Genomic DNA, 26,414 nt, shown 5'->3' on the forward strand with positions numbered 1-26,414 from the left:
CAGTTAGGAAAGAAATTGACTATACTTATGCTAACAACAGCAGAAAAATAACCATGTACAGTACAGAATATGAACACATACATTGACTAATTAAGCTCAGAGTACTTCTGAACTATTGGACAGTGATCAGTTGAGCTAGTCTCTAGAGCTGATTGGGTGTTTTTATCCTTTTCTTTCCTACTTCATCTTTAGTGATAGCTTGTTGAATTAATGCATGAGGAAGAAAAGACCATGGGGAGGACCACAAAGCAGACTGGAGTTATGTAGGATGAGAATGTATACTACTCTTTAGTCCATGATTTCTGTTGAATATGATGAAAAGAGCATTATTATCTTAATTCACCAAGTTGTAGGGCCTTCAATATAACCATCTGTCTCAGTCAACATTCACGACGCCTTTCTGACTCAATGCCAACTGTTTGCTCCTTGGGTGTTGATTCTGATACACACACATGACAGAATTTGATATACAGTATATACTGTACACTGTATAAATATACATGCTGGAAATATTATATTTCTAACAAAGAAGTGGCAAACGGGAGACCCAAGTTTGTTTTTTGGCCTTCATAAATACATAAAATAACAAGCTTACAGTTTCCTCCCTTTCACACTTTCCTTTGAGCCACTCCAACAGGGCATCGTTTTTGAAGGCGCCAGTCGTGCCACCTTTATTCCTCTGAATCGTTGCGATCGTGGTGGCGTCTCTCACTATCTCAATCATGCCTGCCCAGAAAACAGAACAGCAGCAGAAATGTGAACCGCTGCAAAAACCGTGGTTTTCACATCTGTTACAGATTTCCTGTACGTTTGCTGTGTACAGTAAATTCGATACCAGTCGTGAGGAATAATGCCTAGATCTGCCAACAGAGTCATGTTTGGCCCGCGTGTCAATCCTTACCTGCTGAAAAGGGGGTAACCGGCGTAGGCAGTAAATAAAAATTAAAGTCAACTAAAGAGATGCCCTAGAAAAGTTTGAGAAAAGAGGAATCCAATATCAGAATCACCTCTTTCCATCTGTGTGCTTTCAGTTCGTGATGCTCATTTGATTCTTTGTCTTTATAGTCCCATAACCTGTCCTAGGTACTGTATGCTGGGAACAAATGCCCCCTGTGTGAAATATACTCAGCCCACCCTCCAAGGATCCCCAGCCAAAATGTCATGTCTCTTTGCTTTTTTCTTTCAGCATGGAATAAACCTTTACATGTTCCTACACATGCCAACGCAGCTACCTATTCAAACCTCTGTAGTTTTCATTTTATGATCTACTAATTTGGCTTTTTTATTGTTTTTATTTCTCAGAATATGACATGTAATTGAGGTAAGATTAATTGGTCTTTAATTGCTTGTCTCAGTTTCACCCTATTACTTGATGGGCATTACATGTGCACTTTTCAAATCAGTAGGCATAGCCCTTGCTCTAAGAGTTAATGGAAATATCCTAGTTATCCATGAATAAAGTCTTTAATTTCGGTATAAGTGAGAAAATACTTATTGGGACCAGGTTCTCCCAACCCTTTTGTAACTTCAGTCTGTGTTAAGCTGAGATCAATTGAAAAAAAAAATAGGATTGTCTGTGGCATGTTATTAACTCCTTCCTTTGTGAGCACCTGAGTAAAATAATGTTTTTTAGAACATTTGCCATAATTATTGTATATCTGGGACACCTACTGTATTCTTTTCCAAAGCTCATGCTTGTCTAACACAAATAAATTCGAATCCAGCTTTCTCCTACAAGTCAGGAAAGCTGTCTGAAGCACTTATACTGCAAGGTGTGAAGGATACAAAGTCCTCTTTCATTTGCAGACTGTGCTTGAGCTCTTAAATGTCATTGGAGTCTATGGATTGGATGTCCAGGAGACGTTCGTCTGCGAAACCCACTACCATTGAAATACAGATGCAGCCATTCAAAGTGAGCGGTACAGACACGTACCGCAGGTAATTGGCTGCGGTGTCGCGTATCATGACGTAAGATGACGCGGGGTACCGCGGTGCGTGATTGGTTGACCGACAGGGGCACTCGTGGTCCGTTGGTCTGTTGTAGAAAGACTTACTGTAAACGTCTTTACTGTGCCCGTTGTAGATATTGAATTTTACCACTGAAGGGAAATCTTAGTAGCTGAGCATAAAAAGAATAGGAGCATACTGTAACGCGTGTGAAGGCCATAAACAATATTAATTTTGGAACATAAACATACAGTATATAGCTGGTCTTTGTACTTTAAAGAAAAAAATACACACCAGTATTCCATTTCTCCCTAAACATTTTAAGCATCGAAGTCTTTAACTAACGCGATACCGGAGTCAACAAGCATACTTTTAGAATTTGATTAAAAGGGAATATAATATGGAATCGCGTATCTCAAGAAATTAATAACGATATAATTATATTCATGTTGCAAAAGAACTGCAACGGACATAAAAACTCCCTTGCTTTTAACAGAGCGTTCCATAATTTCTAACTACAAAAATGCCAGGTGAAAGGATTTGTAAACATATTTTGTTAAAGCAAGTCAGTTTTTTCCGCAACACATAAAAGATATTTTTCCAAGAAAGTTTAGCCTTTGTCACTAATGAAACCACTAAATAAAGACATAAATATAGAAATCTTAAGATTTGTTTTATTTAATGTTGGTAGCAGGATGAACTGTCAGAGTGTATATTTTGTCGCAGAGTTGCTGCAAGATGTTAACAGTGAAAAAGGTATTTAGAAATGAGTTATTTCAAGATGAAAATTTTCAGAATAATTGCAAATCTAGCAGGATAGAGAAAGCACAGAAAACTGGCAGTTAGATTGATCAGATTAGTATGAAAAGTCATTTAGCAAAGAGAATGAGAAGAGTGACAAACTAGTATACTTTAGATCTTTTTTTCTGAACCAGGGAAAATCTGATCATGTTTCCCTATAACAATAATAAAAAAACTTTATTTGATATATCACCATTAAAGGTGGCATCTCAAAGCAATACAGTAGATGTAAAAACAGATAAAAGGACCACAGATTACAAAGTAAATGCATATAAGAAAGACAAGCAGTTAGAGGTGCTACCAAAATTAGAAAATGAAGCAGATACAGACACTAAGTCTTCTGAAAAGAAAGGTTCTGAGGTTAGATTTAAACTGGCCCTGGTGTGTGTGTGTTTGTGTCTGTCTGTCCTGTGATGGACTGGCGCTATGTCCAGGGTGTATTCTGCCTTGTGTCCGTCGCTTACTGGGATAGGCTCCAAATCCTCTGTACTGGATAAAGAGATTAGAAATGGATGGAAGTAAAGGCACTGTGTGGATGGAACTATACACAGTGTTAGAAAGCCACTATGAAATGGCAGCATCTCACTGAGAATAAAACATTTTATAGTGCTGGCTTAAGGAAAAAGCCTTTCCACCTCTCTTGCACATCAGTATCCATACCTAGTTATTTAAACAAATTGCCTCTAATTATAAACATCTTAATATGCTGGCTCTGTGGATCCGCATCAGCTATGTTTGCCCATTCCTTCAATTCATGTGCATCCAACACACAGTTCAACGCTAGCAACTACACAAAATCTAAAATATGAGCTCTACTTGCCACTTACAATACCAACAGTACCAGCTAACTTTAGTAGTGACATTTTCATGGATCTTTTTAACAATAAAATTTACAACATCAGACTTCAGACACAATTAAACAGGCCTCAAAAAAGTCTGGTACTAACATTTTCAGCATGGAATAAACCGTTACTTTAATGGTATAAACCTTAAATGGATTCATATTCTCAATAAGATTTGGTGCTCAGTAACATGACTTAGAAAATGACAGAAGACATACGTATCATGCTTATCCTTCTATTTTTCATAATCGTAAACTCCTTAAGGCAGTTACATTTTCTCTGTTCTGACCTGGAGTTACAGAGAAATTTAAATTCTAATAAGAGATTTGTAATGAGGAAAGTCATACCAATCACTCATACCAGGATTTGCAATTACAATACAAATACTTTCTTTCTGTATGTGTTTATTTTGCAGTTTGAGTCTATGGCATTCCTTTGGGGGTCTATACTCCAAGGCATGACTTTTTTATGGGAACATGACATTTTTTTAAAGTCTTTTAATGCAAGCTTCATATAAACCCTTAGCAGTGGTTACTGTCTGGAGCAGGTACTTGAATGGCACAGATTCATTGAAATGATTCAATTTCTTTTAAAAATATTTGGGATAATACATATTCCAGAAATCACAGAAGTTGAATTATCCAGAAATTAATTTCTCTCAGGGTGTATTTAACCCCTCATGGATGGCATTGTATGAAATGAGTTTGTAGTTCCCCATTTGCCTCTATTATGAGATGCTGTGGACACTATTTTATACATTTTAGGAGTGTCCATAAGAAGGTATGTTCTAGAAAGAGTGAACTTCTGTTTTGCCATTATTTTTAATAGGGACGTTACATGTTTACACTTGGTGCTCCTCCTAGAGGAGAGGATATGATTAATCTAGGCTTATCACAGAAACTGAAACACATCTGGTTGGTGAGTCTACTGTGGGTAAAATGTTACTGGTACCGCATGTTGTAAAGCTCGGTATTTTCTCTCTTGGCCTGACTTTTTTTAATGTCTGAGTGTTAGAATCCATGTTGTTGCTGGTAAGGGAACGGTAGGTGCTGTGATTGACACAGTCAAAGCCTTGTACAGAGATACCATTGTAGCTGTTTGACAGTATTTTAGATGCCCTTAGTTAAAAGCATGGGAGGAAGTACTGCCAAGGGGAGGGGGGGGAGCAAGGATTTTTTCTTTGAGTTTGTGAGGTTATTTTTTGTTATATTGTGTTTCAGAAAGCAAGAAAATAAAATTTACTGTATGATAAAAAGAGAAAGAGCTGGAGTAGATCCTCAGATCAGTTTGCTACCAGCAATCAAACAAAAAAAATGGAAAGAATTGTCTCCTCCTGATTGGAACCTTTCTTACTGTCTTATAATTTATCAGGCTACCTTTTAATTTCCACTGAGAGAAGGAAGTCACTTGTCATGCAGCTATTTTATTCTTCATATGCTCTAAGTTAGCAAATGAAACATGAACACTTATTGAAATAAATCAAGAATACGATTAACATGAATGTATAAACATCCAAACTATACTTTATCACATTTAATTATTGGGTTAGCTTTTTATTGAGCCAAAATGTTATAAATGTGTGAACGTCTGTAAAATGGAAATATTTATATTTTTCTCTTTTCTGTTACAGATGCAGCCATTCAAAATGCGCGGGCGATACCGCATTATTTTGCGGTACGCTGTACGCAGTCTACCGCAAGCTACCGGTAAATACCGCTAGTTACCGTAAATTCTCCTATAATACGACAAGCAAAATAATAGTATCCGGAATTTCCGCAAGGTGGAGCTAATAACGCTCAACCTCTCATGTTTGAGCTGTGGCCATCAGTCTTTAACGAAGATATTACTAATAGTATTAATAATGAATGACCTTGGACAAGCTGTAAGTGTAAACTCAAAGTATTGCCCTGGTCAACATTCTTTTTTTCATTGACCGTCTTTGTAAAAGTAACACCACAGCATTTCGCAATCACGCATTTGTTTCCAATCATGCAAAGTACAGTAATTTTTGAGAATCGATTCACCATGCCTTTCACATGCTCATAAAAGAGATTGATTTAGGAACATAAACATATTACCGTATGAAAACTGTACTGTATACAGTATGTATATGTATATTTAATGTCTTAACTGTGCCCGTTTAAGTATTGAATATTCATATCTAATTTTACCACTGAAGGGAAATCTTAGTAGCTGAGCATACTGCAACGCGTGTGAAGGCCATAAACGATATTAATTTTGGAATATAAACATACAGTATATGGCTGGTCTCGGTACTTTAAAGAAAACATACACGAAACATGGTTTCATTATGACCAGAATCGGTCTTGAGATATTTTTAACTTGATTTACAGTATTTGAGAGGTATGTCTTAACACCTATACTACAGTGCTTAAGTACTGCTCACGCATATGTTTCTAGGTTTATATTATGCATTTCATACGGTCAAATTACTTTTGAGCAACTAATAAGAAGCGCGAAACGGTATGCGTTTTAGTTTCGTTTTGTGCTGGGACCCGTGGATTGATTAGAGATATCAAGTACATACAAGTCATTTTTTAAATGTTGTAGTTCGTCTTGAAAAAATGTTACGAGTACATCATCTATCAACAATTACACAGGTTATGTTTCCATATTGCGGATTTTGGTTACGTAATATTATTTTCTAGATTTCACGTTGTGAATATATGATTTGGGGAAACAGAGCTGCAAAGAAGTACATTATGGGTTGTTGTTGTTTTTTTTGCAGTTTTATTTAGAACAAGCGATGCTTAAACCTTTGTCTGATTCTTGTGAAACTATCCACATGACAGTTACAGTACCTAGGTGTTGACTTCAATGATGTCACTGATGGGATGTTTCTAAAAATCCATCCTCTGTAAAACGTCTTCTCTAGTTGTCCTGCATATGTATTCGCTAATGAAGCTGTGTGTTCTGAGCCTGGATCTCTACATTTCTGTATGAACCAGCTTAGAGGGCTAAAGACAGCTTGTGTTTAAATTGAGTGTAAGGCAATTTATGCTTCTAAAGTCATGGTCAGCATTTATTATTGTACTGTGCTGTAAACTTGTTCTGTGCCTAGTCACATTATTTTATAGCGTTTTTATAGCGTTATCAAATCCGGTGGCGCTGTGTGTTAGTTTCCTGACTCCCATGTCACATGGTCTGTGATTGAAACCTGTGAAACCGGTTTAATTCGTCACAGCCAGCACTCCAGCAGAGAGTGGGTTGTACTCGTAAAGTAGAAGCAGGCGAGATTTCCAGCGAAAGACAACTCCCCCTTCTTCAGGTGTGAGGGTCTTCTGCTCAGAATGAAACGCTAAAATGTAATGTAGGCTCTGAATGGGTTCAATTATGATTTGGGCTTGATTAAGGTCGCTGCCTATCATCTAAAACCCTACTTGAATCCTTCTAAACTAAAAATCAGTGTTAGTGAGTTCTAAATAAAGAGGTATCCAGGTAACAGTGAAACGGGCGGACAGTCTGGGGAGATCGCCCGTTTTCCATGTAAATAGTTCCCTGGTTCCGCACCCCTTGGTGTTTCTCTCGCTCTCTCTCGGGTCACCTGATCATTAGCTCGAAAGATTTCAGTGCTTTGTGTATATTCTAATGGTAGTGGGGGCAGGGTGTGTGGGAACAGGTCTGGTTGAAATTGCATTGGAGATCTATGTTCTTCACACCTGAAACATTTTCTCTGAAAGCATTTTCTTCGCAGTTTAACCGATCTTGTTACAGCATGTTACAGTTTACTATTATTAACCATATTAATTTTAAGTGCTTAATGTAAAATCTTGTAAAAATATATTTTCATTGTTCAAATATACATTAAGTCTGACTATCATATAATAAGTTAAATACAAAACTAAAGAAAAAATAGGGTTAAATATAATTCAAAATATTTTGCTAACAATGTTAACTGTTTATGAATAATAAAATGTATTAACTAAGGATTAGGATGGCACAGTTGTTAGTATGTTTTTTGTTTTGTTTCTTTTTCATAAATACAACAGTAGTACCTGATGTCTCAGTGGCTTTCAAAATTAAATTATGCATGCAAACCTGTGAACTAGAAAGATGACTAAGATATCCATCCATTATATTCCACAATATCCATGAAATATATGGCGCTGAAATATGTGTGACGCAGTGGTTGCCTGACACGGTGAGGTGCCCTGGCAGCTGTATGACGCAGTGGTGGCCTGGCACGGTGAGGTGCGCTGGCAGCTGTGTGATGCAGTGGTGGCCGGGCACGGTGAGGTGCGCTGACAGCTGTGTGGTGTGACGCAGTGGTGGCCTGGCACGGTGAAGTGCGTTGGCAGCTGTGTGGTGTGTCGCAGTGGTGGCCTGGCACGGTGAAGTGCGTTGGCAGCTGTGCGGTGTGTCGCAGTGGTGGCCTGGCACGGTTACATGCGCTGGCAGCTGTGTGGTGTGACGCAGTGATGGCCTGGCATGGTGAGGTGCGCTGGCAGCTATGTGGTGTTACGCAGTGGTGGCCTGACACGGTGAGGTGCCCTGGCAGCTGTATGATGCAGTGGTGGCCTGGCACGGTGAGGTGCGCTTGCAGCTATGTGACGCAGTAGTGGCCTGGCACGGTGAGGTGCGCTGGCAGCTGTGTGATGCAGTGGTGGTCGGGTATGTAGAGGTGCACTGGCAGCTGTGTGTTGTGACGCAGTGGTGGCCTGGCACGGTGAGGTTCGCTGGCATATAATGAATATATTTCCATGGATATAATACAACTGTTATTATTGATCACCGAATTATTGTACTTGACATGACTTCATTCAGCCTTTCCTGAACGTCTATGACAGGCAGAGAGAGTGCTGTTTCTGGTGCGATCTTTTGCAGCTGACATTTCACTGTTTTAAATGAACAAGAAATTAGATTGCTCATAAATCACTTATTCTATATAAACACAGCGTAATTGCCCTCCGAAAATCCTCTTTTTCTTGTTCGTTTTAGAGACCTTGATCGAAACTGATTTTAGATGTCAGAAAGGATTTATTTTCTCTGTATTTCCTACATTGCTTTGTCGAGATTTTAACTTTATATCTAACTTTATATCTAGGCTCAGATTTCAACTATAAATCGTACAGTGATTAATAGCAGTAAATACTGATGTTTTGCGCCCTCCTACCACAAAAATATATGTTTAAAAAAATGTCATGTTCCCATAAAAAAGTCATGCCTTGGAGTATAGACCCCCAAGGGAATGCCATAGACTCAAACTGCAAAATAAACACATACAGAAAGAAAGTATTTGTATTGTAATTGCAAATCCTGGTACTGTATGAGTGATTGGTATGACTTTCCTCATTACAAATCTCTTATTAGAATTTAAATTTCTCTGTAACTCCAGGTCAGAACAGAGAAAATGTAACTGCCTTAAGGAGTTTACGATTATGAAAAATAGAAGGATAAGCATGATACGTATGTCTTCTGTCATTTTCTAAGTCATGTTACTGAGCACCAAATCTTATTGAGAATATGAATCCATTTAAGGTTTATACCATTAAAGTAACGGTTTATTCCATGCTGAAAATGTTTGTACCAGACTTTTATGAGGCCGTTTAATTGTGTCTGAAGTCTGATGTTGTCAATTTTATTGTTAAAAAGATCCATGAAAATGTCACTACTAAAGTTAGCTGGTACTGTTGGTATTGTAAGTGGCAAGTAGAGCTCATATTTTAGATTTTGTGTAGTTGCTAGCGTTGAACTGTGTGTTGGATGCACATGAATTGAAGGAATGGGCAAACATAGCTGATGCGGATCCACAGAGCCAGCATATTAAGATGTTTATAATTAGAGGCAATTTGTTTAAATAACTAGGTATGGATACTGTTGTGCAAGAGAGGTGGAAAGGCTGTTTCCTTAAGCCAGCACTATAAAATATTTTATTCTCAGTGAGATGCTGCCATTTCATAGTGGGTTTCTAACACCGTGTATAGTTCCATCCGCACAGTGCCTTTACTTCCATTTCTAATCTCTTTATCCAGTACAGAGGATTTGGAGCCTATCCCAGTAAGCAACGGACACAAGGCAGAATACACCCTGGACATAGCGCCAGTCCATCACAGGACAGACAGACACAAACACACACACACCAGGGCCAGTTTTCCCATAAACCAATTAACTTACCAGTATGTTTTGGAGTGCGAGAGGGAGTCATATCACACATATGGAGAAAAACCATGTAACCCAGAGAGAACATGTAAACCCCACACACACAGGATGGCAGGAATTGAACCTAGGACCCCAGTGCTGCAAGATAGCAATGCTAACCACTTTGCCACCATTATAAATGGATGGATATCTTAGTTATCTTTCTAGTTCACAGGTTTGCATGCATAATTTAATTTTGAAAGCCACTGAGACATCAGGTACTACTGTTGTATTTATGAAAAAGAAACAAAACAAAAAACATACTAACAACTGTGCCATCCTACTCCTTAGTTAATACATTTTATTATTCATAAACAGTTAACATTGTTAGCAAAATATTTTGAATTATATTTAACCCTATTTTTTCTTTAGTTTTGTATTTAACTTATTATATGATAGTCAGACTTAATGTATATTTGAACAATGAAAATATATTTTTACAAGATTTTACATTAAGCACTTAAAATTAATATGGTTAATAATAGTAAACTGTAACATGCTGTAACAAGATCGGTTAAACTGCGAAGAAAATGCTTTCAGAGAAAATGTTTCAGGTGTGAAGAACATAGATCTCCAATGCAATTTCAACCAAACCTGTTCCCACACACCCTGCCCCCACTACCATTAGAATATACACAAACATTTTAGCGTTTCATTCTGAGCAGAAGACCCTCACACCTGAAGAGTGCTGGCTGTGACGAATTAAACCGGTTTTACAGGTTTCAATCACAGACCATGTGACACGGGAGTCAGTAAACTAACACACAGCGCCACCGGATTTGATAACGCTATAAAAACACTATAAAATAATGTGACTTGGCACAGAACAAGTTTACAGCACAGTACAAAAATAAATGCTGACCATGACTTTAGAAGCATAAATTGCCTTACACTCAATTTAAACACAAGCTGTCTTTAGCCCTCTAAGCTGGTTCATACAGAAATGTAGAGATTCAGGCTCAGAACACACAGCTTCATTAGCGAATACATATGCAGGACAACTAGAGAAGACGTTTTACAGAGGATGGATTTTTAGAAACATCCCATCAGTGACATCACTGAAGTCAACTCCTAGGTACTGTAACTGTCGTGTGGATAGTTTCACAAGAATCAGACAAAGGTTTAAGCATCGCTTGTTCTAGATAAAACTGCAAAAAAAAAAACAACAACCAACAATGTACTTCTTTGCGGCTCTGTTTGCCCAAATCATATATTCACAACGTGAAATCTAGAAAATAATATTACATAACCAAAATCCGCAATATGGAAACAGAACCTGTGTAATTGTTGATAGATGATGTACTCGTAACATTTTTTCAAGACGAACTACAACATTTAAAAAATGACTTGTATGTACTTGATATCTCTAATCAATCCACGGGTCCCAGCACAAAACGAAACAAAAACGCATACCGTTTCGCGCTTCTTATTAGTTGCTCAAAAGTAATTTGACCGTATGAAATGCATAATATAAACCTAGAAACATATGCGTGAGCAGTACTTAAGCACTGTAGTATCGGTGTTAAGACATACCTCTCAAATACTGTAAATCAAGTTAAAAATATCTCAAGACCGATTCTGGTCATAATGAAACCATGTTTTCTTTTTCATCTTGAAATAACTCATTTCTAAATACCTTTTTCACTGTTAACATCTTGCAGCAACTCTGCGACAAAATATACACTCTGACAGTTCATCCTGCTACCAACATTAAATAAAACAAATCTTAAGATTTCTATATTTATGTCTTTATTTAGTGGTTTCATTAGTGACAAAGGCTAAACTTTCTTGGAAAAATGTATTTTATGTGTTGCGGAAAAAACTGACTTGCTTTAACAAAATATGTTTACAAATCCTTTCACCTGGCATTTTCGTAGTTAGAAATTATGGAACGCTCTGTTAAAAGCAAGGGAGTTTTTATGTCCGTTGCAGTTCTTTTGCAACATGAATATAATTATATCGTTATTAATTTCTTGAGATACGCGATTCCATATTATATTCCCTTTTAATCAAATTCTAAAAGTATGCTTGTTGACTCCGGTATCACGTTAGTTAAAGACTTCGAAGCTTACAATGTTTAGGGAGAAATGGAATACTGGTGTGTATTTTTTTCTTTAAAGTACCGAGACCAGCCATATACTGTATGTTTATGTTCCAAAATTAATATCGTTTATGGCCTTCACACGCGTTACAGTATGCTCCTCGTCTTTTTATGCTCAGCTACTAAGATTTCCCTTCAGTGGTAAAATTAGATATGAATATTCAATTCTTAAACGGGCACATTTAAGACATTAAATATACATATACATACTGTATACAGTACAGTTTGCATACGGTAATATGTTTATGTTACGCGATTAAAAAATAAATAAATAAAAATGAAAAGTCCAGCACCAGCTGGATTCGAACACACAACCTGCCAGTTAGTAGTCACGCACCTAGACCAGTAAGCTACAAGACAGCTCGCATGAACAGGCAGGCGAAACAGCCCTACACAGCCCTGTCGCAGCACACGAATTCTTTAGATGCGCGATTCCATATTATATTAGCAGAAAAGCTTAAAACTACCACTTTTTCACACGCTATTTCACATGCTAGTTAAATACTTCGATGCTTAAAATCGATAGGGAGAAATGGAATGCCGGTGTGTATTTTTCCTTTAAAGTGCCGATTCCTGGAATCTGACTGGCTGACACCCCTCTGAAGTGGTTCCATAAAATCTGGTATACGGAAAAGAAAGCGTTGATAAATACAAGTGTCTTTTAATACACTCTTTGCTGTGCTCTTGAGGATCCTTGTGATATTTAAAGCTCTAGTTGAATGATAGGTGTCGCATTTTAAATCATTTTCGTAGTTAGAAATTATGAAACGCCCTGTTAAAAGCAAGGAAGTTTTTATGCCCGTTGAAGTAAAACAAAATGCCTGACAAAGTATGGCTTGGACAGATTCCAAGTGCTTGTACAAATGTGCTAAAGAAATTATACTTTGAGTATACAGCTTGTCCAAAGTCATCCATTATTAATACTATTAGTAATATCTTCAGTAAAGGCTTTGATGCATAAATATTTCTGATAAAGGTAGGTTGTGTACTTTTGTCCAACTGAGCAATCTTGCTTTCATAAAATATACCAACATTTTAATGACTGATGATTAACATGCTGTAATACACAGTTCAAAATTAAAGGCTCAAATGCTGTACATGAGAGGTTAAGCTCCCCCTGGCGGTTTTACAAGGCGACGCCGGATAGTTAACCACGTGACACCACGTTAACTGCGTGATACCGCGTGATACTGCGACACGCCCACCGGGGTATGCCGCGAAATACCTCACCCATTTTGAATGGCTGCATCTGTAACACCAGGCACAAGATCTGGTAGATGAATGCAAGATCTGTAGAATTTCAAAAATAATGCTATAATGTTGTCTTTTATGGGGTACCAGGGAGAGAGAATGAATACCTTGGGGACCTTTCAAACATGTTACATCAAGCAACACTGGAAGATAGCTGGAAGGCAAGTGCTTAACCAGAGAGCACCACAATGAATTTTAATATGCAGCTACAGAAGCAGAGAAAGCACACCTAAAAAAAAACATTGATTACCTATATTGTATCCGGTGGATATGCATCCATATGGGACCAGATTCAGATCCAGGGATTTCTCTTGCCAGATCGAGTCCATAATTAGCAGGGTCTGTAAAATGCAACAGAGTTACCACAAAACTGACATAACAGAAAGCTTCTGAAAACTTGACACTGAAAACACTGAAAAATAATGTTTCAACTGAAAAAAGACTGAAATGCATTCATTTCCATTAAATAACAGGCATTCTATCCAGACACCAGTCATTATGACCAAACTTATTTGCTTTCAAATTTAGTTAAGCATAACCTGAATTCTAACAGTGCAATACATTTCCTCGTCATTATGCTGAAGTTTGAGAGTGGTTAAAACATCAGAAATATAATATATCCAATGTGCTGTGACACTTTCTATTTAAGAGGGCCTTTCTCTGCATAAGCTATATGTGTACTGTGTGTACATTAATACTGCAAATTGCTTTTCATAGGTTATATTTGCCAGTGAACTTTGTCAATGTAATTATTTTTAAATTAACATAGCAACAAAAATGTTCTGGCACCCTCAAAGGAGAGAGAGTGTTTATTCAAGATCAACAGCAGCAAATAAATAGGACAAAATAGGCAATCTGTGCATTAAGTAGAAATCAGAGATGAAAGTGCTCTTGTATTAAACCTTGCTAGAAAAGCAAAATGATCACAAGTTTGAGTTCACAGGATTAATGCTAGTCAGATGTAGACCTGTTGGCTTGGAAACATTGTATTCTGCCCCCTCTCTCATGATTTTGCCCATTAAAATGATTGCCCATGAGCCCTGCAGGCTCTCCCACCTGAATGACAAGCATGTCCTGTCGCAGGTCGTCGCCATGCTTGAAGATGATGCCGACAGTGTGGTTGGGTGACTCCTCTGATGTCCAGCAAGTGAACTCCAGCCACAGGGGCTTCTTCTTGGAGGCCATTACCTTACATTTCTCCAGCTGTATCTCCAACAAAATACAATGAGATGCTGTCTTGAGCAGGGTCAAACAATTAGCCTAAACTTTGGCTCAAAAACAAAACAATTTCTTCTACAGTAATGAGAGGAGTGGATAGAAGTACACCACAAAATGGACAGCCTTTTAAGCTGTATGAGTTCATCAGCTGGGGTTCCATTACATTTTTTTATGGCCATCCTAAGATATCTTTGGCAAAACATTCCTTGCTAGTGTTTTTAACACATAATGAAAGAAATGCCAAGGCTTAAAGTAGCCCAAGGACATTAGAAATTGTTTTTGAATTGGACACTCTATCCAGTTCAATTGCGAAAAACTAGCTGACTTGGGTAGAAGCAAAAAAGCAAGTACTGGAAACACATCCAATTTAGTACATTACTCTACATATAACTCTAGCACAGTTGCAACACAGGCTAAATGAAAGACGATGGGCAAAATACCTTAAAATCTACTGCTGGACTATTGTGCAGAGATGATAAATTGTTTGGTGGGATGTAACCAAATTAATCTTTAGTGGAAGTCTTTTTTAGTCTTCTCTATTAGTTTCACCACAAAAGCTTTCAACTATTCAAGCATGTTTAACTTTCAGAAGAACTCCTCCCACACACCAATCTTCAAGCCACTCATCATTTAACATGTCAGAGGCACTATAGTCCTGAGCTGAATGTTCAGCACTAACCAGGTTTTCCTTATATTTCTCCAGCTGTATCTCGTTGGAGGAGTCCCACCCTTCACCAGCAGCACCCTACCTTCCCAGTTCCGTTCTAGACTCAGCTGACTGTGCAACACAATTTGGGAAAATCCTGGGAATAGTTGGCTTACAACATACTGTAGCCCTGGCTGTAACACCTGGATCGTAGCATGTATACCTGCTCAGGGCTGAGTGTCTTTACTAGTTGTCTCTTGAAAACTTAGTAAAGACCCCAGAAGAAATCTTCATAACCATCATTTACGTACTGTGACGTGGACTAATAGGAACAATAAAATCTAAACAAAACAACATACCACAATCTGTCCTGCTATAATGCGAGGGTCATAAGGGACCTGGAAGTTTTGGGGTAGAACGTGGCTTCTCAGCATGTCTTGCAATATTAATGCAGCTGATGAGAAATGCAAAAATCAAGAGAGAAACATTAAACATTTCCAAGCGGAACAACATTGAAAGAAAAACATATTCGGTAAATCCTTACCATTGACCTACCGTTGGGGGGGAGGTCACTCTTTTCTGAAAAGACCTTCTTGATATCGGTTGCCACTTTGTGAAGGCAGTCCACCATCTGCACCTGCTTGAGGAACCCATCCAGCATGGCCTGGCCACACCCCATCAGGTAGGCCTCGAGAATCACGGCAAATCGGTCACGGAAATAGAGGGAACCGGTCACTTCACTGCGCATGTACCAGAAGAAGTAGTGTCCAACTCTCTTGCTCTTTTAAAAGACAGACGGGATGCTTTTAGTGCAAGTCCTAGTGTATATCCACAAGGAGTCCAGTCTTACCCATACTAACATAAATACACAGGAAGCTAAAATATCTATTTCCATTTGTTCCAAACATATTTAGGGCAATTTGGTAAAGCTGTCCTTAAGAAAAGTTCTCCAACTCCTATAAATGAATGATTCAATAAAACTAAAAGAAAAAAAATAGTTACTCTAAGTAATTCTATGTTCCATGCATCTGTTTAATATATTCTTAGTTATAGATATATAAGTTAACAGACATGCCAATGTTTCTGAGTAGTATAGGTCCCTTTGGCTTCCAGGGTTTTAGAACCTGCACTTCTGCAATCCAGATTGTGGGCGTATAATAGCCTGTCACACAATTCCTTCTCATTTAAAAACAAAAACAAGCAGTTTTGAGGCATTCCAAATAAGTGGCATTGCAATGCAATACTAGTGGAAAGTTATTGAGAAGATGCAGGTATTCATAGTAAAGAATACATAAATTCATTACCAATTTGAAAACCATAAAATATTAAGTGAAATCCCTGTAATGTAACAGTGTGTTAATAAGGTTTCTATATCAGTTAAAATCAATTATCAAGTTTCCAGAAAGATACTTGGTAATTTTGAACTAGATCAGTTACATAGTTCGACCTTGAGCCGATTAATCATTTGTGCTTTTTTATTATTAACATTCAGTGGCAGTATTGGGGTAGTTTTGGTTTAGAGGGAAAATGTCACCTCATCAAGTTATGAATTTTAGACATAAGAGACTGAACAATTTTCAAATTAACAGAAGTTGGCTACAGAGGCTGCATTTTAACAATAAATCAAAAACTGGTGGCAAGTTCATTCGTGTAGAAATACATGTCACCCTACTACACTTGTATTGCCTCTAGAACAATGACTTATGTGCTTGAAGTAAGACTGTTGTTTCATAAGAATAATTTGTGACACGGGCTACATTTCACCAAGCAGGCACCAAAATACAGATTAATTTGTAAGAAATTCAATAGCACTGTGCATGGTAAAAGGTAGAGGAGTTTTTAAGCACATCAGGAGTGTACAGTATAAGTGTCTTAAATGCAGGTATCAAGCATTGCCCATTGCAAAACAATGTGACTGAATAGTACTTACAATTGTAAGTAGATTACTATAGACCACCCCATAACCAGATCCCGTCCTCCCAAATTCTGAAAAAGTCCCAGACCATGACAGTAGAAGTCAGGTGAAATATTTTCGATCAGAAATAGAGCCCCAGAGCGGCACAAAAGTAGACAAAGAGACCAACTTTAGCAGCAGCCACGGCAGCTGGTGACAGACCACAAAAGAAAGGTAGCAAAAATTGCAAACCAGCAAGAGTGGAAGCCACATTACCCACAAGAGATGAACAGAGACATTTAGAATTCAAAAACAGCCATGAAAAGACCAAATGTCGCTATAGATATATAAAAGCTGAAATGAAGAAAAAAAAACACTTCTGTGAAAAACAACAGCACAGTCCATCTCAGCGGCCCCTCTCAACGGCTCCAGAAATCAAATAAAGAAAATTACAAAAAAGGAACAAAATAAAGTGGGGGAGGACCTGGAAGTGAAGTACAACCAAATTTGCCCAACATCTGACAAGGCCAAGTGAAAGGCAAAGTGGACTCTTCTCACTCAGTTCACTTTCATACTGTAGCTATTTTGAACAAAATAACAGTGTGGCATGTTACAGTGGAAAATGGATTTCCCATGATAGGCTGATTGACTGCATGCTGAAAAGAGAAGAAAAGAAACAACGTTTCGGCTGTGTAGAACACCCGAAGAAGGCTACACATCCGAAACATTGTGTTTCTTTTCTTCTCTTTTCAACATGGAATAAACCTTTACTTGTTCCTCTGAAGCCTATGAATACCTATGTAGCCTATGATGCATCTACCTACTGATTGACTGCATGGTGAGCACAGAAATCTGTGTTGTCGTGCTGGTCAAGCAGTCAGTCAGCATCCCTGGGATAATCATTTCATGACCTTATAATTAGGTCCTGGCTGTAGCTGGGATGCCACACTATCTTATATACTGTACTAAGCACTGCAGACAAGAATATGCTTGTACTGTATTTGTGTCTCCCTAACACAAACGCAGATTGAAAACAAACACACACCAGATCACATGATTACTCTGAGTAACATACACACGCAAGACCGAACTTACTCTTAATGCTCTTTGGATGAGGAACCTGGCCAGAAAGCTGTCATGGTATGGTTCCACCTTCAATGTCTGAAAAGGGGAAAGACAGTGTTATGACTTCTACATCTCTGGGAGACAGCAGGAGTGGCAGCTGCTGCCTTTTTCATTTCCATTTCTTTGGAGGAAATTTTTTTAATGAAACCATATAACACAAATTACCACACACGTAACTTGATTCAATTTAGCCCACTTAATTAAAAATGGAAAAACAGTCCTGCAACTGAAGTCTGTGGAAAAGTCTCAGGTTTAGATATTTCTTACAGCTTCAGCTATGATTACAGACCAAGCAACAATGAACTACTCTACAAATACAGTATATTTATAAGTAAGAAATAAGACTTATAACTAGATTCTTACTGTTATTTGCTCCATACAAGCTCTGAATATTCCTCTGAAATTGTCATTTATCAACTAAGGACAAAGGCGTAGATTAAAGCATTATTAATTTATCAATCCTGTTGCTTCTGTTGAAAAGCTGTGGTAAAGATAAAAACAAATTCTAAGAACCTTCAAGCAGCTTATTCCTTGAAAAGAACTAGAAAAATGTAATATCTCAAAAATATTAAAACACTTTGTAAAACCTTCATCTAAGGTACATTTTGTCACATTTTTTTGCTGAATCAATTGAAATAGAACAGGAATGCAACTTGATGAAAAATATAGATGAGCAATATGGCACATATTGTTCTTTATGAGCTCCTGATTTGATGGAACAGTCTGAGACAAGTTTGACATACAGTACATACAGTATACAGTAAATTTGCCTCCCAAAGCTACAAATCTTTTGCCATCAAGCTGAAATAATACCTTCTATTCTGGTCCTCACTTCCAGGTTTTATTGCCCCTTGTTTTGCTTAATAGACCTCTTCATTGAACTACTTCTTTAACTATTTTTTTAATTCTTAATTTAATGAAATATGACAATTTAGTCCCATTAAGTTCCCGTTAATAATGATGACCTGGAGAATACCAACCTATACAACAGGGCATTTGCTGGAGCAATTTGAGTGACGGTTCTTGCTCAAAATTACCACAGCAGCATCCCACCCCAGTTTCAAGCCCATGATCTTTCTTCACAGAACCCTACTGTAAATCATTACTCTGCATCGCTGCCCAGTGTGATGTACTGCACTTCTTCATTTGATCTGTGCTCCACAAAATTTGCCATTTGGAAGACGCTTATGAATCACTTAAGGTAAAATTAGAACTTTGTACAGTCGCAGGGTTGAAAACAATTCATAAGTAATATTCATGAAGTATTTGTTGGATCTGGGGTTCAATTCAATAATGAAGAACTCAGCTGGAACAAAAACCAAGAGACACTGGGCTCTTGGGATGCCCTGCTCTTGATTAAATAAAACCACAGAAATTATATGCAAAACGACATGTCCTTTTGTTTTCTCAAGAACCCATAGACCTCTAATCACAAATTCTTCTTGAAAACAAAAGGGTTCTCTCAGAGCCAGGAATTAAAGCAATAAAACCAGAGCAGAACAATATTATCCACCCATCCAACCATTGCCTGACCAGTTCTTTCAATTCAGGGTCACAGGGGAGCCAGAGCCTATCCCCACAAGCAACAGAACACCAGTCTATCACAGGACAACACTCATTCGCAGCTAGGGCCAATACCTTTTCACACATGTCTTCTGACTGTGGGAGAACATACAAACTCCGTGCAGATAGCACCCCAGGTCCAGAACTGGACTCAGGGACCGAGCACTGCGAGGCAGCAATGCTAACCACTGTGTCACTGTGCCACCCCTCAGGACAACGTTATGATAGTCTTAATTGTTTAAGTGCTTACCACATGGTGTAAAACCTCCAGTTATAATGGGATTATAATTAATACTGGCCAGCAGCCATATCACCCTGCAGCTCACTTCTGGCAGCCCACTGCAGCTAAGCAGGTGTGAGCCTGGTCAGTACCCGGATGAGGTCGAGAGAGTGGGACTGCCCCCAGTGCAACAGCTTTCCCACTTCTAAACGCTCCACTGCACAAGGTTTCTTCATGCAGCTCATCTTCCAAAACAGATGAGCTGCACAAAGTATAGCTGTCATCATCGGACATGACGGACAACCATCACCATCATAATTACTACCATAAAGAATTATTATAATATACTATTAGGAAGTCTTGTTTGAATCAAAATACAAATAGCTATGTCCTTTGTTACTTTACTTCAGAATTAGATACGTTATAATTATATCTTAGCTTTGGTTACATACAGTGTAGTACATACTGTAAGTAAAAATGCACAAAAACACTTTAGAGCATCCTACAGTATGCTGAATGTACCAGAAAATTAACAAAACAAATATTCAGGGATTATAAAAATCAGATGAGTGTCATTAAAAACCTTTTAATGTTTTGTTATTTTTTTTAAGATATGCATCTAAAAATACTGCAAGACATTTTTTATAAAAAGAAAATATGAATAACCAATAAAATAAAACCCACTGAATTATTTCCATAGTCACATTCTCCTAATGCACGTTTATGCTTTTGTTAATATTGCTCTATTCTGTTCAAGGCAAAATTCTATCATACTCTTTTGACACCAGAGTTAAGAAGCTCCTAAAGGTATTTGTGATTTCTGCAGTGAAGTTTTTCTGATTGAGGGCTGAAGCTGTAGTGAAGAGCTCAACATCTCTGCCAGACATTCGTATTCGGCACTGACAGAGTGTTACCAGCAGAAAGGAAATAATGTAATGTCTGTCAGGCTGAAAAAATTGGCTTCTATAATAGATGAATATAAAAATCGCAATAATCTTTCAAAAGTTTATGATGAAACCAATAAAGAACAGGTTTGTTGCCATGGGATATTCAAGAATTGAAAACTTTATGTCGTGCATGTTAATCACAAAGCAAACGTGATGAAATCAAACCACAGAAATTATATGCAAAACAACATTAACTTTTTTCTTAAGAACCCTACAAGTTGTGGAGAAAACTCCACCGGCACTGAAATTTAACAATAAATAAATAGTTCTGTACATTCGGATAGCCCTTGAATATTAATGTATGATTTACAAGAGAAACAATGAAGGGGGATGTGAAACGCAGACAGATACCAGAACCAAGCATTCCTGGGAGTCAAAACATTATCCAGAAAAGGTCAGAGATCAGATATGAGGAGACAGAAAAAATACCAGACATGGACCTCATTGCCTTATTTACTGTACCTCAAGAAATATAGCTTTAGGAAAAACAAGTAAACAAGTAGAGTACTGTATGTAAGCTATCTAATTTTAAAAAGTTTATGTTCGGAGGTAGTTTACTGAATAGTTATCACTCCAAGGGAAGCTTGGGCAAGGGGTGTGTGAGATGCCTCTACAGCAGCTGCAGTGCATAAAGTTGAAGAGTTTCCAAATTCCTGTGTCTTGAGAGTTATCTTCCCCACTACACCCTTTTCATCCCTAAGGGTGAAAGCACCCACCACAGAAATGCAGCCAGCCCCCACCCCCCAAGTGACATGTGGTAACTATTACACACAAGCAGCTCCACTACAGGTTGTGGAGAGACGAAACTGCTTTACTAACTGAATTAAGAAGGAACTTTAAGTAGGCTGTATTGTGCAAGCCAAGAGTGAAATTCATACAAGACATTAAGGATCACATCCCTACTGAAGGAACTTATGACTGTTACGATTTAACAATTAGGTCCTCAAAAACTATTTTACTGTTTTGTACACTCCCGGATCAAGGTCAAGGTTTCTTCAAGGTCTCTTAAGTGAAGGTGTAACTCATGTATCCTACGTGTGATTTAGCCTCCAGCTGCCAACTTTTTGACCTTACATGATTAAAAAACAGCTACTGACCAATCATAAATGCATGTTTTTGTATGAAAATTTTGTTCATCTTCAAGAGCCTCATCAAAACATCAAAGCCTGTTGCTGTTCTTAGGAAAGTGAGTGAGAGATGAGGTTAACCTGTTAACTTTGTCTGTCCTCCTTTATTTATGACAGTAAAGAAATATCCAGCTTGGTTTACTGTAAAGTGGTTTACTGAGAATAGGGTCTAACACTACCTTTCATAAAGTGCCATGAGATCTTTCAAGACACAGAAGTCAAGACCTCAGCTTAACATCTCAAACAAAGCATGGCACATCCTACAAGACAGCACAGTTCACAGTTAATGGGCTTTTAATATTTTTAAGAACCCTCGATTTATGTCTTCCAACATAGCTGTAGAATACACTGATCCTTACATGATCATGAAACCTATAGCATTAGATGCAGACCTGTTTGGTTTACAAAACATATGTGAACCGCCAATATGTAGTGTTGTATTATCTAATCGATCATACTAATCAGTCCAGTCCAATTGTCAGGACCTCCTCATCAGTGAAATAATATACTCCTCTAAAATACGTAAAGATAAAAGGATACCAATTTCATACTTCAAAATACAGATCTATCAAGAATAAATTTCATCTTAAAATAATGTCTAAAGGGTTCAATATTAGGCCACCAGAACAGAATTCTTCTCTTTCTGCACAAGGAAGGATTAAGCATTGTGTGAAAAGAACTGAAGCATTTTCCTCAGCAGTGAATATCCATACATATAAAAGCTTGGGTTCTTTACACGCTGTCTTTGAGCCTTTACAATAATGAAGTCAGCCAAGTCAGGATTGGCTGTTGTAAAATAATTCAAATACAAAGGAAAAGCATTAACCTGTACGAGCTGGAGCAGGTATCTCAGGAGCTCATTGTTTGTCAGTCTCTCCAGCTTCTTGATTGCCATTCGCCTGACCTCCTCGTCAGCATATTTAATGCTGAGCAGTTCCAGAGCAACGGAGATATCCAGATCATGTGGGTCCCAATTGTGCAGAAGCCAGTGGATGTCCCGTACTGTGTCAGGATCAAACCAGTTAATGGTACTCAGGAACTGCAGCAGATGGGACCCATACTGAGAACTTTCCTCCCTAAACCGCTGGAGAATGCCTTTGTGTGACACAGTTGAAGATTTTGAAGAAACATCATCTTTTGTCAGAGAGGATGATACTGATGACGAGGAAGAAGGAGGTGAGTCCCGACTATGTGGTAGGACAACAGGGAAACTGTATTTGTCTAATATGATGGTGATAGCCATGGAGTTAACCAGGTCTGGATTGGTTGTGGAAGAAAGCTTGTCAGCTTCAAAGGTAAATATTTCCTCTTCTTGTTCAGGAAACGGCCACATGTGGAGAGTGTGTTGCCCTTGTCTGAGGAGACACCTGTGGTCAATTAGCAAGAGGTTCACAAAGTACAAAGCCTTTTCCTTGCCCTTTGGATAGTCTGACAACTTTCCTCTGGCTGGGGGTGACTTATTTTCCTTTGTCGAATTGCCATCGATATAAATTCCATTGATGCTGAACCCCAGTTTTGAACCTCGTGGCAGGTTTTTAAGCAGCATATCAAACTCCAACCACATATTCCAAAGAACTTCATCCTCAAAAGCCTTGGGCACAGACCGGACTGATGACACCACGTTCTTCCCATGAAGGATGAAAGCTTCGACGTAAACGTACTGAGGAGCTTTACCGGGAAACTGAGGGATGTCAAATCCAAGCAACTTAACTCTGAAATTCCTATTGCAATCCCAGAGAGAGATCATCAGGATGTCATCAACTTCTTTGTTGGCCAGAGTGAGATCCCTGTGACTATTGAAAAGCCCAGTGAAGCTGTCCACTAATGGCCAGTCCTCTATTCTAACCTCATCCTCTTGGAATGAAAGCACTGGGAGCACAGACAGATGAATTCCCTCTTTGGTTTTAAGGCACTGCCGAACCCAGAGAAAATCAGACAGTGCCCACTCTCCGGTTAAGAATTCTTCTCTCCCGCAAACCTTAAGTGTCAAGTCAGAGGCTGCATATTCCATAGCCGAACCTCTGTCAGACATCTTCTGCATAAACGTTTCAATCAGAGCAGAAGGCCGTTCCTTTAGGTCTGCCTTCACACTCAAGCTCACTCCATTGTAATGGAAAGTAATGGGTATCCTACTGTTAAGCATGGTCTGCTGGTCTTTTGGGAGAGGAACTGAAGCAGTCCAAGGCTCAGTGACATATTCCCTGGGGTTACGGTTACGGAGTTCTATCTTGCGAGGAGATGCAAATTTCCTTCGGGCAAAACTCAACTCATCAAAGCGATCAACAACAGTCTTGTTGAGGTCATGTCCGATCAAGTAGGCAAGGTTACTATGGAAGGTTTTGCCTTGCTCTTTACCTTCAGAAGTGGGTTTCACAAAAATTTTACCCATTTTTATACCTTGTTGGTGCCAGTATCTGACCGCCTCTAAGGTCCTCAGGATCTGATAGTCATCGTAAATTTCACACCAGTCTGGTCCTCTTGTGTAAAGGAGTTGGTAGCACTCGGGGTCGAGGACATGGCAGATGTCTGGGTGATGCCCTTTCTCCTGTGCCTGTATGCAAATGCGAAGTCGGAGTTGGCGCACATTCTCTTGAGCTGGCAGTTGCACAATGAGAACCTCATTGGAGACATTAATTCCTCTCTTTGTTGGCAAAACACAGGCAAAAGTCAGGATGTTATCTGGGTCAGAGGCTTGTGGGGAGACTTCCTCAAAAGCAGAACCATTTTCATCTGCAAGATCCAGTGTTCGCTGCATTTCGACGTCTGGATGAAAGGTCAGCCTTGGAAACCGTTCCTGGAAGAGTGAAAGACCGCAAACTTTATCTGAGTTCCTTATATACTTTGTTTTCTGCCTCTCTGAATTGTTTAGAGCTAAAGGGAGTCGTGAAGAGAAACAAATATTTTTACAACCATTTTTTAGAGAATTTAAAAAACGATTTAAGTTCCGTGATAAGAAATGAAAATAGCATATGTAAATATCTTAAACAAACATAAACAGACAGGGTCTGTTTTGATTTTTTTTTTTAGTTGTATCGGGGAAAAGTATGGTTTCAAAAATTTTCCAAATTAAAGATCCTTTTGTTCCCGTTTGAAGTAGACTATGAACTGCTACATGAAAGATATTGTATGCAACGTCCTGTGTGCATGGAGCTTCATTTGTACATGCATAGATAATTAAAAATGATATGAACTATTTCCCACATGAACAGCTTCTAAGAGCCTATTAGAATAATTCAATAAAAGGGAAGCTATTTCTGCACTGTATTATAGAATGTTCCCTGTTCTTTGTGAATTAGACCTTATTGACCAGATTTTCTCAATGTACTACAGAACAAATACACAATTTCAGATGATTGAAATACAAAACCAATTACATTAAGTTGCATTTTATGGAAGCATTTCTTCTGTTATTCCAGTTTTTAGGTATTGAGGCCCCAAACTCTGAAGGTAACTTGATAAATGCTTGAAAGTGTAGTTGATAGTGAAAGGATTTTGTAAAAGTGTCCTATTGTAATTTACTAAAAATAATATATACATACAGTATAGGATCATCAACATTAAGCAATTCATAGTTATCTAAAAGTGCTTATCTATATTTGGACTTCAGTCATCAGGACTAAACACATGAACCATATTGTAATAAAGCTCCATACAGTATTTTAGTCCAAAAAATATTTTTGTAACACAACCACACTTAATATTGCACAGTATCTTCCATTGAAGAATTTAATTCACATAGTATAAGATCCATAATTGATAGATATTATTATATTGTAATTCTTCTATAATCATTAAAGAATGATTAAAAAAATTAAACAAATCTTAATTCTTAATTATTCCAAATAAATGCCTTGTTACATTGCAAAAATAATACATTTGTAAATTTATAGAAATTAGACTATGAAATTTGCGGTTATTCTTTTGTGTGATCCTAATTTTTCAGGCAACAGGCTTACCTTGCAAAATGTAGTTTCCTAATGCCTTTTCTGTGGCCCAACTGAGTGGAAGTACAGTACCAGTCAGCTGATCCATTCCTGTTTGCCACTCACAGCGAGTTTTTTTAACTTCCTCATTCCCTAGTAAATTATTACCTGAAAGACTAGTTCAACAGAAGAAAAATAACTCCCTACTTCCTTTATTTTATATTGCATAAAGGTTAATGTCAATGCCATGGTACAATATACTATGTGAGGGCTTGAGAGCTACACAGAATATTGCTTCAACTACAAAAGCTGCAATGATCCTTTTTTGTAGCAATATTTTATAAGGTCATAGAATACAAGATGTTTAGGACTTCACACTTTTGTTGGTTCAGGGCCATTCAGAAATAGCATCCAATACACAGGTACTGTGTATTTGCAGACAAATGTATTTTGGCAGAGGAAAAACCACAAAGGAAGTAATCTCTAAACTTGTAACTGTAATTGCAACTAACCTATCCCATGATTAAGAGAAGTAGAGATGCAGCTTTAAAAAAAAAGAATAAAAAATAAACATCCTGTATTAAACTAAATGTTAATTATTAACAACTATGTTTAAAAGTAAATTTAACTGTTGTTGTACAATACATAAT

At 38.0% G+C, this 26,414-nt stretch overlaps 1 protein-coding gene across 2 annotated transcripts in view; it reads right to left on the reverse strand.

The window, feature by feature from the left end:
• LOC148661980 (phosphatidylinositol 4,5-bisphosphate 3-kinase catalytic subunit gamma isoform) overlaps positions 1 to 25,972 on the reverse strand; it is a 35,790-nt gene extending 9,818 nt beyond the window's left edge. The window contains exons 1-8 of one of the 2 annotated variants that reach the window (XM_088636561.1): positions 25,798 to 25,948; positions 22,668 to 24,635; positions 17,955 to 18,020; positions 15,521 to 15,746; positions 15,325 to 15,419; positions 14,158 to 14,310; positions 13,352 to 13,442; positions 596 to 726 (exon numbers count right to left, since the gene is read on the reverse strand). In XM_088636561.1, coding sequence (XP_088492687.1) covers positions 596 to 726; positions 13,352 to 13,442; positions 14,158 to 14,310; positions 15,325 to 15,419; positions 15,521 to 15,746; positions 17,955 to 18,020; positions 22,668 to 24,596 — 2,691 coding nt within the window. In that variant the 5' untranslated portion in view covers positions 24,597 to 24,635; positions 25,798 to 25,948. Of the gene's footprint in view, positions 1 to 595; positions 727 to 13,351; positions 13,443 to 14,157; positions 14,311 to 15,324; positions 15,420 to 15,520; positions 15,747 to 17,954; positions 18,021 to 22,667; positions 24,636 to 25,797 lie in introns of both variants that reach the window. The other variant, XM_088636562.1, reaches the window with a different exon arrangement.
• Between the last annotated feature and the right edge of the window lie 442 nt (positions 25,973 to 26,414).

The sequence above is a fragment of the Lepisosteus platostomus genome, chromosome 6 (assembly GCF_059453375.1).
Source record: "Lepisosteus platostomus isolate fLepPlt1 chromosome 6, fLepPlt1.hap1, whole genome shotgun sequence".
Classification (NCBI taxonomy): domain Eukaryota; kingdom Metazoa; phylum Chordata; class Actinopteri; order Semionotiformes; family Lepisosteidae; genus Lepisosteus; species Lepisosteus platostomus.